The sequence below is a fragment of the Taudactylus pleione genome, unplaced genomic scaffold (genome assembly GCF_031769625.1).
Source record: "Taudactylus pleione unplaced genomic scaffold, aTauple2 ptg000627l, whole genome shotgun sequence".
In the NCBI taxonomy this organism is placed as follows: domain Eukaryota; kingdom Metazoa; phylum Chordata; class Amphibia; order Anura; family Myobatrachidae; genus Taudactylus; species Taudactylus pleione.
Genome location: NW_028285029.1, coordinates 2,479,956 through 2,494,856, shown reverse-complemented (window position 1 = coordinate 2,494,856; position 14,901 = coordinate 2,479,956). Strand labels below are relative to the sequence as shown.

The following is a 14,901-nucleotide window of genomic DNA, read 5'->3' as shown; positions in this document are numbered from 1 at the left end:
CACGCATTTGTATAAGTAAATTCCAATAGCGGCAAGTATACTTTTCAGTTGTTAACTTTAAAAATATAACAATGAAGGTATTTTTTCAAAGATTGGTTGACTCATTCTGTCTAACCATTGGAACTTAGATAATTTCCAGAAGACATACTAAGGTTAATACACAATGAAGAGCAGAAAGCTTTCTAAAAGCAGGCTGAGTGTTTCTATTGGATACAATGTCTGAAGGCAAACCATGCAACCTGAAAACATGTTGGATGAATGATGTAGATAGGTCTTTAGCACTGGGAAGCTTGGTCAGAGGAATAAAAAGGTCCGTCTTGATGAAATGATCCACAAGCACCCAGATTGCATTACAACCAGAGGAAACATCCACAATAAAATCCATTGAAATATGTGACCATGGCTTGGTGGGAATGACCAAAGGCAGGAGTAGACTAGTTGATAGAGTTTGAGGAGTGTTATTCTTGGCATAGACTCCACAGGCCTGAACAAATTCTCTGACATCCTAAGTGATAGTAGGCCACCAAACAGATTAAGACAATAATACCAGAGGCATAGAATGTCATGGATGCCAGGACACTTTATTATAATGAAAGTCTGATAAAACAGTACCCCTTAAATGTTCATGATGAGTCTCAGAAGGAGACTGATTTTGCAGAGATTGAAGCTGAGTGGAGAGATCCAATACTAGACCGGCATGAATGGATGCTACAGATATTATATGCATTTTAGAATTGGTGGACTCATGCTCCCTAAGGAAATTATGTGATAAGGCATTCACTTTGACATATATTTAGACCCAGGTATGTAGGTAATGATAAAATCAAAATGGGTAAAGAACAGTGCCCAGCATGCCTATCTGGAGTTAAATCTTTGGCTGACTCAATGTATAATAGATTTTTATGGTCTGTAAATAATGTGTGCTTAGCACCTTCTAGCCAATGTCTCCAGTCTTCCAAAGCCATTTAGATGGCAAGTAGTTAATACATTTCCTACATTATAATTAGCTTCTGCATCAGATTATTTCTGTGACATGGAAGCACAAGGATGTATCTGATTATCCACAGAGTCCTTTTGGGAGAGAATTGCACCAATACCTACTTTAAAAGCATCCACTTTGATGAAAAAAGGCAAGTCAGGATTCAGATGGCAAAGAATTGGAGCTTAGATGAATGCTTGTGTAGAAGCTTCAAATGCTTGAATAGCTTGTGAGGACTAAACAGAAGTTTCTGCTTTCTTGTTAGTTAAGTCAGTGTTTGGAGCAACCAGCACAGAAAATGAACAAATTGCCTATAACTGATGAATCCCAAAATCCATTTAATGGCTTTTATGTTAGTGGGTTGTTTTCAGTCAATAATGAACTTAAGTTTACTAGGATCCATGGAGCACCATTTAGAAGTGATGATGTATCCCAAAAAATAAACTTTTTTGACCCTAAACTCACATTTCTCGAGCTTAGCATAAAAATGGTGCTCACAGAGTTTTCCCAGAACCTGATTGACCTGGCTTTGATGCTTCTCCAAGTGCTGGTAATAGATCAAAATATTGTCTAAGCAGACAACAATACATTTTTCTAATTCATGAAGGACATCATTTATCTTTTCTTGCAATACAGTGGGTGGTGTTTTGGAAGAACAATATGGCATAACTAGGTTTTCGTAATATCCAGAGTTGGTATTGAATGCCATCTTCCATTCATATTTCTCTCATTTCATTAAGATTATAAGTACACCACAGATCTATCTAGGAAAAGATTGTTGCTTCATTAAGGTGGTCAAACTATACCTAGATAAGAGGTAACAGAGGTGTTTTTAAGGGCCTAATAATAACCATATTGTTATTTACATCCCACCATAAGATCTATTACATGTAACCTGTCACAGATGATAGACTACTTCCTCCAACCCATTGACTGTAAAGGCAAAGCATATCTGAGATATACAATAGCTGCAATTAACAAACTGAGGGAGGTAGAATGGCAGGAAGGGGAATATGTTAATAACGGCTGATAAAGGGTCATTATATACATTTATTAAATATGATGAAGGTCTCCAACTGGTTAAGGAGACACTTTTGAAAGAAACATTGTCTAAATACACAAGTATTTATTTTAGAAGGCAAATAATTTATTTAAAAAAATAATCACTTTGCCTTTAAGGACAAATATTTTATGCAGCACTACGGAACTGTGATGGACACTGGGTTTGCCCCCAGTTTTGCCAATATTTTCATGGGCTTGTGGGAGGAGCACCATGTTTGGCAAGAGCTGGGGGTGGGCCTCATGTCTTATCATCGGTATATAGATGATGTTAATTTTGTATGGAGGAGTGGTTTAAATACCATCTCCAAGTTCCAGGAGTATCTGAATAATGATTATGGGATTGTCCTTATTTACACCATTGATAATTCTTTTTTTAATTTACTGTGTATATTGCTCAATCTAAATTCTGTACCAAAAACTTTTTTAAACCCACAGATAGCTGCCATCATTACCTATAAATTAATTGCTATCATCCTATTTGGCTGACTAGAGTACCCAATTGGTAATTTTAATGCATAAAAATAAATTACACTAATTAATTGATATATAAAAAGCAAGTATGCCCTTTAAAATAATATTTTTTAAATAAGGGATATAAAGAAGAATTTTTAGACAAAGCCCTTCATAATATTGATGCCATCTAGAGAGATGACCTTCTTGAAGAGAAAATAAAAAAACAAAAAAGTTTTAACCTTTATCAGAGATTTTTAAGTTTTCCCAATGTTTTAAAAAACACTTTGGCAGTTTTAAAGCTGACCCTATTTTAAAGAATAAGCTACCTGAAAAACCTATAGTGATATATAAAAAAACCTCCAAATCTAAATAACTTTTTAGTTAAAAGTTCTTCTTCCCTTATAAAAAGAATAGATGGTAGGATAAACACAAAAGGTTTCTTCCCTTATTGTCTGTGCTTTGCTAGCAAAAATTGTTACAATAAAGAAGGTAAAAAATTTATACATTTATTTCTTCTGTGACAAAGAAGGAGTATAGAATACATATTTTTTTAACTTGCAACAGTAGCAATGTCATTTACCTGATACAATGCAAATGCAATAAACAATATGTCGGAAGAACAAGCCATCCTTTTAAAATATGTATGGGTGAACACCTATGAAATATTCGTAAAGGGGTAGAAAATCATTGTATGGCATTACACTTTAAAACTAATCAAAATTGTTAAGTAAATGATATAATGAGCTTCAAAGTAATAGAACAAATTAAAAAAAAATAGAGAAAGGGAGATTTTAATGCAGTTTTTAGCACGTGCTGAAATAAAATAGATTTATGAGTTAAAAACCCAACAGTCATGTGGTTTAAATGGTGATTTCAAATTGAAGTGGTTTCTTTAACCCTGGTCTTTTATTGAATTTTTTTGTTTTGTACATTGTTCTAATGGAAGATCAATATATGTGTTTGTATTATTTATACACCCTTGCCTATATTTTTATTACTTATTTTTTACTGATACTTGATTGGTTTTTGCAGGATATTTTTTTTAAATGATCCAAACATAGGTATTAGCATATATCTATACTGTATGTAGTTATGTACTATATATATGTGTGTGTATATATATATATATATATATATATATATATATATATATATATATATACTATTCAACTTATAATACACATTGGAATACTATTTTAATCATATGTCTTTTTTTAAGTATAATGTGTCTTGGGAATATGGATTATGTATAAACTATGCTTTGACAAAGACCACCTTAGGATGGCAATGCTTTGGAAGCCAGCTTATTGAGTCAGTGAAAATATTCTATATTGTGTCCCTGTCACACTCTGTAACAGTGACATTATAAGCATGGTAATCACTTGGGAGGTTAGGAGAGAGCCAGGACAGCTTTATGTTTGGGAAAACAATGGAAAATTCCTGTTACTGAGGCAGTAGACCTTCAGGTGCTGTACCTGCTGCAGAATCCAAACTGGCAAAGACAAACAACCAGCAGCACATTTAGACCCTCACTGGATTATTTCTCCTGTCTCCCAGTTAATCACAGGATGATAAACTTTAAAACAAGGATGGCTTAATATCAGTGAAACCATGGGACAATGAACCAGAAAGAACACTAATATTTCAATATGCAAAGAAGCTTTGGCCACCAGAACAGAAGTAGTTTGGGATTTAATTTGAATATTCAAGAGTGAGATAACATCGATGACTGTATATGGTAATTGCTGGTGTTTATTCAAGACAGGGAATGCCAAGACACTGAGTAAAACTAATGTCAAAAAAATTCCCTGCAGCTCCACTGTCCAAGAAAGCAGATACATTGTCCATTTGTTGGTTAAAAGAAATCTTGGCTGGAAGTAACACAGAATTTTTGGAAGATATTAGTTTAAGGCCTATATGAACTCCTTCCTCATCCATTAGGCCCTGTACTTTCCCAACTTACAAGTACAGTCAAGAGTAAGATGACCTTTGCCCCATAGTATAGCCATAGCCCTAAAGTCTGTCTTGTAATTTGATTCTATTTAACATTTATCTAGCACACAGGTTCTCAAACTTGTTCCTCAGGACCCCAAACTGTGAATGTTTTCCAGGTCTTCTCACAGAATCACAAGTGAAATAATTAGCTCCAACTGTGAATCTTTTAAAATGTGTCAGTGAGTAATGAATACACCTGTGCACCTGCTAGATGACCTAGAAAATTTGACCTTTGTGGTGTCCTGAGGATTGAGATAGCACCTTCTAGAAGATAATAGCTAGATTCTGATTGGTTGCTATGGGCAAAATATCCTCTTCTAAAAACCTACACTTTAGTAAATATACCCGACAGTGTGATTATTTCCAAACAAACTCAATTGTTTCTTAGATTTTTTGCAGCAGAAAAAAAGGTGTTATCTGGCTAAAAAGCACCATATTTGTTCCTCTGTGTTTTTACTTGGTCTTGTTAAGTTTGGGTTTGGTACAGATTGCTAAGCACAGGCTGCTAGGAAAAGGTGTATCTGTGTTAATCTGTAATGCCACATGAAGAAATGCTTTGAATTTATTTAAACAAAAAGACAACATGGTACAAGTAAACCAGGGAAGTTTGTTCCTGTGTGTATTGTGAACAAATAATTCATTTGCAAGACTGTTTAAACCCACTTTAAGGTGAAGTTTTTTTCTTGGTGTTTTTTGCTTTTTTTGAAGGTAGTTTGCAGTGGCCGTTGGCAGCTAGATTACATCAAAAGCGGTGGAAGAAATTAAAAGAAGTGAGAGATCTACTCTCATAAACGGTCAACAGAACCAGAAATATAAAGAAAAAAAGGAAGGGGCAAAAGATAAACAAAAATGGGCTCTAATAACGAGATACCATGTACAACATAAACAAATTGAAAAATGATTTAAGAAAAACTGGTATCTGTTACAAAAGGACCCCATACTGAAAAAAATAATCCCGGATAGACCCACCTTCATATATAGGAAGGCCAAATACATAAAAGACCATCTGGTGAGAAGCATGTTACCGGTTGCTTCTAGGCAGTTGAAAAGAACAAAGGGATTTCACCGGTGTGGCTTATGCATAGCATGCAGAAATATCATGGACACTCAAAATATATATAATGAAATTCAGGTGAATGGAGTAAATTTTAAAATCAGAGACTTCATCACATGACACACGTCAAATGTGGTTACATGGTGGAATGTTCCTGCAGACATGCATATATTGGACGGACTACAAGACCACTCAAGACCCGTGTAGCTGAACACATAAGAGACATTAAGAAAGGACTAAAAACATACCATTTGTCTAACCACTTTCTAACATCCCATCAATGTTCAGTAGGTCATGTCAATAGATTTATAGGCCTCAAGCAAGTTAAAGCGACATGGAGGGATAAGAATACAGAGAGAAACCTAGCGGTTGCAGAGATGTAACTTATTTTTAAACAAAAAAATCTCAACCCTAGAGTCCTGAATCAGGACTTGAATTGAAGTGGTTTTTATAGAGATATTAAATAATCAAACCCTGGAATCCATAATTTTATGGTTTTATTATCATTTAGTAACCGCTCTTCTTGCCAATTGTTTTAAATTTAAATTATTCATTTGTTTGTAATATGTCGTTTATGATAACATTATCAACCAGGTTTTATAATTTTAACAATTTTTGCAATGTATATTGTTATACCTATCATCCTCCAGATCGCAGTAAACTATACTAAATCCTTTATAGTTTGGAGTAATTATCCCTATTTTATTTCAGATTATTGGTCATTTGGGAAACTACAAATCCCATCTTTCCTGTGATACACACAATAGAAGTAGTAATGGACTTCCTGTTTTGAGACAAATCAAAATGGCAGAGAAAAAGAACTAAATTTCTCTACTGCCTCAGCACGTGCTGAGAAAACAGGAAGTCCTTGAAAAGACTGTTTATAAGACAGCCAAGGGCTCCACAGGATAAAAGAAGAACCTTCTACAGCATGGGCAGCAGTATTAAGAATAAAGGAAAGAGCTATGTTGTCCGCGAGTCCCGGAATGCGGTCGCGTGCACACTGGTCGGAACCTGAAGTGCCACCATCTTCATTCCAGCATTAGCCCTTATATAAAGAAGCTTCATAACAATACTCCCTGGACCTTGATAAAGACGTGATACACGTCGAAACGCGATGGTTTGGGAGACTTTTATTCGGGGATCCTGTGCTGTACCCTCACTTTGAGGTAAGTGTTTACACATTTTTAATTGGATGAGAACTGGCCCAATCTGCTTATCAGAATCTTTGAGTTTGCAGCACAGACCCCTATTTTTTACATGTGATACAGTATTTCCCTAGCTATATGTGGGATGATATGTAAAGACATTTTTTTTTTAATATTAAAAGTTATATTTTAATATGGAGAATCTCTTCAGCTAAGAGCGATTACCTACATAAAGAAACTGCTATGTGCTTGAAAACTTCTACCCTAACATGAGTACGGGTACGTCACTCCTTTCAACATTCCCTGGGGCTGGGCTTACCTGTAATAGGAATCGTCACCTGTAAAGAAACCCATATATATGCATATATATTGCAAAAGGTGTAAGTACGGGTACACTATACCCCTTCTTCCGTTAGGAATTACTGCTAAGTAAACAACACAGAATATATTTAAGGATACCTTTAGAAGTTTAAATATGCACTCTTATGTGTAAGTGAGGTGCACTGACAATGATCTCATACATCTTTTTGATTACATTCTGATCCAAAACTATACTAGACATGTTGTGCTTTGTTTTATCCCCTTTTTCCACATGTTATGAGGGAACATCTGTGTGAGAAAATCACTTTATAACAATGAAGGAATAGATACCTACATATAAGTATTCCTTAAATATTATTCCCATATTTTCTGTGCACAACCGGATACAGTGCTATCACATTTTACTAATCCCCATTGTTTACATCAAAACAATGGCTGGCCAGTCTATAATAAGAGAGGCCCAATTTTTCTACTCAGTTAGATTAGACAGCAAGATGGAGGAAATCCTCTAAACTTTAACTAATCTAGCTTCATCACAACATGGCTAAGCAAGCCCAGATGCCACCTCCTCAATGACTAGTAAAATAAGGTCTAAGGAGCACTTATTAAGTACCACACACCACCTTGCACAAAAGACAGGTATGTCCTTCCTATTGTGGGAACATTGTGTAATCCATGTGTAATCCATGTGGGGATTTTTTGGATCTGTGATAATTGCTAAGAAATTGCCCATGTAATAACAGATCTGTCTCCTTGTTCTTTTATCTTAATAATTTGTGATATAGGTGAGAAGGAGGCTTAGCCAGGAGATTAGCAAACTCTAATTTGTCAAAGTAAACCCTCTTTGCATCAACATCGGTCAGTTTTATAAAGGAGGTTTGTGCAGCTGACAGGAGTTAATCATCAAGGATAGAGAACATTTGTTGAAACATAGTGTAAAGAACAGGTAAGTTGCTATTTAAATAAGTTAATTTATTAGTTAATGTGTTATGCAAACACAACATAATAAAGCAATAGTTGACATATGAATATAAAGCAATGGTTAGCAAATGAAACATGTACAGTGAGTGGATCAATGTATCAACTTATTAGACAGTGTAATCACATATTTTGTCAGCATGTATCCACAATTCCCAAAAGATGCTCTAATGGCAAAAACATTTTTAAGGTAGTTTCTGAGGTAATGTTTTTGATGGGTGCAAGGCAAAGTAGTCCACAGCAAGATGGACACAAGATATGCAAAAATAAGTAATTTTCATTCACAACCAAAGCCTGTGCAGCTGCAATGGGCTTCTCTATGGAACCCAGGAGAGATTCCTTTTATTTGTCCATAATTGGCTTTAAACAAGCAATGGAGGGTTTTTACCAATTTTCATGCAAAAATGGTTATTTATTTGATCTGACATCATCATACAGGTGAACATTTCAAAACTCTGGGGATCTTTGTTAATACAGGTCACAAAGAGAGATACATCACCAGTAGTACCAATAAAACACCATAGTAAATCTAGGACAATAGATGTGTTTATATAGTTTTCAAACTATTCAGTCTTGTTACTAAAAGATAAAATCCAAATGTACCACAGAAAAAAAATATGTTAATTAAATATTATTTCTTGAGCAAAGAAAACGTGGACTCCTCTATGTATCTTTTTACACTTCTTGCATCAGCCTTTTGATCATAAAATCATATGACCAAGGGAAATAACAAAAAAGCCAATCTCATGCAACATTGTAAAACTCTTAATTATTTTTTCTGGATTCACTAGGGTGTTTTATTGGTATATAACCTATTGTTGTTTTTTATTTATTTATTTTATAGGTTATGTTGGAATTATCACAAAATTTCACAGCACCAACAGATTAAATGTAATATAATAGAAGGGATAGTTTTAGGCTATTATATTGCTCTATGGCTGCAGTGAAAAGGTTCACTGAGAATCTTATATATTTTTCTATACTATGGCAGAGATTTTTTTACCTAAACATGTTTCCTCCTTTTGTGAAGGAGATCAGGGAGTAAATTTACTAAGATGGGAGTTCTTTTTAAGAAGTGATGTTGCCCATAGCAACCAATCACATTCCAGGTATTATCTTGAAGAAAGTTCTAGATAAATGAGAAGTAGATTCTGATTATTTGCTATGGGCAACATCACTTCTTAAATAGAACTCCCATCTTAGTAAATTTACCCCCAGGAGTATTCAGCACCTTAGTTGCATCTGGCAAATATGCCAAGTTTATTTGAGGTAGTTGGGCAAATAACCTATATGGAGCTCTGCATTTCAACCATCCAGCTATGCAATTCCATCCATGCTATCCCAGGTAAAAGGATGGGATAACCTTTGCAATCATTGGTCACATTGGTGGATGGCACCAGCCAGCTGAGTAAGCCTCGGCTTATGCATACTGGCAGGCGTGTAAGGCCACGAAACTGTGTGCATGGACACAAATCCTAGCCTTGCCACTCGCAGAAAATGAGGCAACATGGGGCATTAGGCAACCCACAGGAAGAGGGGGATATCAGACTCCCACAGGGGGAGGGGGGCCAGATCGGACACCCACTGGGGTTGGAGGGGGGGCCAGATTGGACACTGGAGGACACAGGGGGGAGGGGTTGAAGACAGTGGGTGGTAGAGAGGGGGAGACATGCAGCAGTGTGGAAATACTGGTAGATAATTCAGCTGCAGGGGAAAAGTATCACTTTTCCAAAAACCTGACTCTCCAAAAAGAGCAGTTTTTTGGAAGTGAAACATATGTTAGGGAGGCATGATGAATGAGGCATGATGAATGAAGCATGCTGAATGCCTCCAAAACATTTTTTTAAATAACAGTTAGTTTAAAACTTAATTATCACTATTTATGATTATGCCATGATGAATAGGCCCCTGTGACTAGCTCTCTGCAGATATACAGTAAGGATCTCAGCAGTGATTCTAGACTATTCGTCAAGCACCCTCAGACTGTTAAGCCTGATAATTATATCAGAAATCCTGTGGAATGCAGGTACCCCCGAGTGTGCATTTTATTTAATTAACAAGCTTTACTCACTTTACACTTATGATTGTATCATGCCTATTAAATCTAACTTAATAGTTAAATATCTTGATGACACTATTGTTGTTGATTTGATTAATGGTGTCGATAAGTCTGCATACAGAGATTAGATTGTGCTCCAATCCCAGAGGAGTGAAGTGAATCCTCTGTTCGTAAATACTACTAAAACTAAAGATGATGTAATTGATTTTAGCTGTTCAAGGAAAAGCATCTGCAGTCTCTAATCTTACATGGTAGCAAGGAGGAGGCAGTGAAAACTTTTAAGTTGCTGTGGACATCGCTGCAGATCTTTCATTGTCTACTAACAACTTTTTTTTTGATAACTAAGATTCAGCAATTCCTCTTCTTTTTGATATGGTTGAAGGCTGTAGATCTGCTGAATTGTTGTACATGTGCTGTAGAGAGTATTTTTTTTCCAAATATATCATGGTGTGGTTTGGAAAGTACATTCTGGGCCTGATTCAGCAAGGAAAGCAGCCACAAATTTGCATGCATTGGGTGATTGTGTATGCATTGCAGTGCATGTGCAGAAACCGGCCACTGTGATTGGGTAGTGATCGCAGGGAGCACACATTCTCAGCACACATTGATTGACAGGAAGTGACCATTTGGGGGTAGTGACAGGGTGGCCAGTGAAATGCAGGCATGGCAGTGCATTTGAATGCCATTACAGGGGCGTGAATAATTAAGTACCCATGATGAAATATTCTGCCAGAGCTCTAGATGCAAACAGGAAGTTTAGCAGTTTGTGAGTGAGGTCTGGTAAACCACATTTGTTCGTTTGGGTCCAATGGTTTTCGATGTTACTGATGTTTTCACTGTCTAGCGAGGTATTGCAAATGTAAGTAATGGGAAGTGGACGGCATTATGTATTGCTGGGTGTCGGCTTATCGTGCTGTGTCGGCATCTTGGTTGGATTTATTAGCATATTTTTGTGGTGGCCGGGTGTATGTGCAAACTTGTGATCTGTGCTGAATCAGGCTCTCTGTCAGATTGTAACGTGCTCCAAAGGGTAGTTACTTTGTTATCATTCAAAGTCTATCTATGATGAAAGACATTTTAAATAAAAAGAGTGTAGGGAATGTAAATTGAATTATTAAGGACAATAACAAACGTAGTCATGGCCTTTTCAAATGGCTGCTTTTTAAAAAAAACACTTTAGGAATATTAAAGTGCATACTAGTTGTTTAAGAAATAGTTTTTACTTATCTGTTATAGCTAGTTTGAACTCATGGTTAGTAGTCTCGTTTTTAGAATTATTTCCATTCCTGGAACCTGGCAAAAAATTTAATATGTAATCCTTTGAATTGTTTGATGTTTTGTAGTGTGAAATATAAATGTTGATTGATAAAACTTTTAGGTGGAAATGTAATACCCTCTGAGGTGCAGGCATCGGCGAGTCTGCCCATTTTTTTTAAAGTGCCAATAATATAAAATTCAAAACCATGTTTGTTTTCTCTTTTTAATTATTGACACTTAAAAAAACAGGCAGACTCACAGGAATCACACTTGATACCAGCATCTCGTAAATGTTATGATCACTTGAATAATTCCTCTAGAGTCTTACTGGTGATGTCTTCAAGCCAATAACTGCCCCACATTGTTAACTTAGAGCTAAACATGCTCACCGGTACTTAGATTGCCACCTGGACTTATGCTCAGGCAGTAGTGGATTACATAGTAGTTCAAAAGATCACTATCAGTTTATGCAACTAATGACTGGATGCCAGTACTGATGAGAACCAGGAGATGCTAAACAATATTTGTATAAATGAATAAGTAAGGCTGAGTGGTTAGACCGCTGACAGTGACTTGGCTAAAAGGTGAAATGACACAATGAGGCTGATAACTGAGGACACTGTATATGGGTTGATTATGTGGCGATGCCAAGGTCAAAGCAAGCAGCTTCCAGCTAGTATGGAGTAGCAAGGCCACAGCACAGGTCACAATAATCAGATGACAATGGAGCAACAAGGTCATGGACAGATTCCTCAGCACTGTGATAAAAGTGGAGCAGCAAGGTTGTGGGCAGAATTCACTGATAACACAAAAGCAAGGCAAAGTCCAGAGGGTCTAATAGAATTTAGACTGTTAGAGATTTTTCAGGAGTATGGACAATTACCAGAGTCTACACACCCGGTATAAACTATAACGGGCAAGGTAGAGCAGACCTGACATTAACAGAGAGCTCCACTAATCAGTGTGAAGACAATCAAATTCCAAAATAGCAAGCACTGCAGTATTGTACAGCTATCTGGCAATTCCTGCAGTACACATGGCCGCTCTCCATCTAGGTCTCCTAGCATCTTCAGGTGCCATCCCAGCTCAGTTTTCATGACCAGTGAGAGTATCAGACCCTGTGTCCAGAAGACATCCTGATTGCCCAGTGACTGGCAGAACCTGAGAAGGTAATAACCCGTGGCATTGGCTTGTTACAGCAGACATTTACATTTATCCCTTCAAGTCATATTGGAATACATGTAACAATCCTTTCATTCTTGTTGGTAATCCAAAATGGTCTCAGTGATACTCTGCATGTTTCATTAAAAGTGAGTTCTGTGTTGCTTCAACATTCATACAAATAAATTACTAGATTGCATCAATATTTCTAAATAAGATGTGATGGCACTTACCTGTGTATAACCCAATACATTCAATGTGTCTGCCATTGGAATGGTGGTGTGAGAGTTGAGATCTCCAATAAAACCGGCTACTGTGCTTTGCCCTGTACGCATGTAATTTGGAAAACATTTTTTATGTCCAGACAATATACGTAAAACATCTTGTACAGCTTTATTCTCACTTCCACAAGAATCATACAGATGATAACCCAGAGTCATATTGGGCAGGATGTCTGAGTTCCTGTTAATCTGATCAATTGCTAAGAGAAAAGCTCTGAGATGTCTGTATTGTCTTTGTAGTATACTGTTAAAAATAATATATTGTCTACAATTAATAATAATAATAATATTAATAATAATAATAATATTTATTGTTTACACTGTTTTTCACAATATGCAATATGATTTTCTCAAATTAAAAGAACATAATAAACTTACAATACTATTTAAAATTCATGTTTATACACAAAACCCACACTTTAAAAAAATAATCAGTGCCCAGACTTAAAAAACAGACAATATCATTCCTCTCTCACATTCTTGTGACACAGTCAATTATGTCAGAAAGACCTCTCTCCAGATCATCACATGCAAGTAGATAAATATACTGTACCTCTCAGGCAAATATCTACATATTTATTTGAATGACAGATACTGCCATTTGAGGGTGGTAACAGGGGAAGGTCCAGGAAAACGGGGGAGTGGATGAGTGAACGCAGGCATGTCTGAGCATCATAATGGCATTTTATGGGCATGCATAATTAGCATGGAAGCATTATTATACATGTCACCTGGTTGTATTTCACACTGCAATGAATGCAGTGTTTGCCACGAAGTAGGGTCTACCTCAAGGGCTGAGAGCAGCTCCGATGAGACTCAATGTTACTGATAAATCATACACTTTCTTGAGTTGATGTGTGCTAAGTAAAAAAAGTAGGCATCATTACACCACCGTACAATTGCTCTGTTATCGTTCTCTAAGACATATAGGGTGTCCTTAAGCCTTGCCATGTGAATTGCATACCCTGCCCCTGATGGCTGTGAAAGTGCACTGCATTGTGACCGGGTCTGAATCACCCAATTAGTTTCAATGTAATTAACACACTGTATATGTCAGAAATCGGTCTTAGCCTTGGTGTTGTGCTGATTTGTCTTTGAGGGAGCCTGGCCTGGGTGTATATGGAGTATGCTGTCAGGGAGTTCAATGCATGGAGGTGGTCCCAGGGATCTGGAGCTCTGGTAGAGTTCCTTCTGGCTATGGGCACTGGACGTGGCCATTGTGGCTTCTGTTTAGCTAGGTGAGTTGCTTTTAGATTCTTGGTGTTGTGGTGGTCTCAGTGGACATGGGGTACTGAAAGGCATCCCTGCCAACCATGGACACTGGGCATCACCATGTTGGTTCTTGTCAGCTGATTATTAAGTGTCCAATGCTAACAAGGCCAGTGTCCAACCGACTGCACACAGGGTATATATTCCTGGTCCTGACAGCAATAGGCAGCCTGAGCTTTGTTGCTGATACTTCTCCTTGGCTCCAGCTCCCATGCTAGTTTTCTTAGATGCTCAGAAGAAATCCACTCAAGCTCCAGTTGCTAAGTCTAGTCCCACTATGGCTTCAGTTGATAAGTTTGGTCCAACTCTGCTCCAGTTGCTAAGTCCGGTCCCACTCCAGCTCCAGTTGCCAAGTCTGGTTCCACTCTGGCTCCATTTGCTAACTTTAGTTCCTGTCAAGTTCCATTTTGGATCTCGTTATATAGCAAGTTCAAATTAATTCCAGCTGTTTTGTGAACTCTCAGCCTGGCTCCACTCCAGATCTCATTTATATTTCAAGTCCTATTCCTTTTCAGCTACTTTGTATGTAGGTAGTTCAATCCTCGGCTGGGTCCACAGGTTACTTAGTGCTGACTGCATTAGCTCACCTATACTATACTACTGCCTACTATTTTTAATCTTTACATCTATGAGCAAGAGTTATATAAAACCTTCTTTATTAAAGACCTCCCAAGCTTCCCTCAAACTGCTATCCAGCTATTCCTTGTGGAAACCAGTGTCCCCAGCCTTGACAGTATAATAGTTACAATTATTGTTTAATAACTGATTTTGTTCATGAAGTTCATGAAAATGTCTATTATAAATAGGATGTGAAAGAGAAAATTTATGGATCCTTTCTATGCTAATGACATCCTAACTGGAGATCTTCTCTAACATTAGGAAAC

The 14,901-nt window shown here is 37.0% G+C and overlaps 1 protein-coding gene across 1 annotated transcript in view; it reads right to left on the bottom strand.

The window, feature by feature from the left end:
- Nucleotides 1-14,901, bottom strand: part of LOC148479262 (vomeronasal type-2 receptor 1-like) — a 76,228-nt gene that overhangs the window by 22,741 nt on the left and 38,586 nt on the right. The window contains exon 3 of the mRNA XM_088454678.1: nt 12,701-12,948. Within this exon, the coding sequence (XP_088310804.1) occupies nt 12,701-12,948 (248 nt within the window). The remainder of the gene's footprint in view (nt 1-12,700; nt 12,949-14,901) is intronic.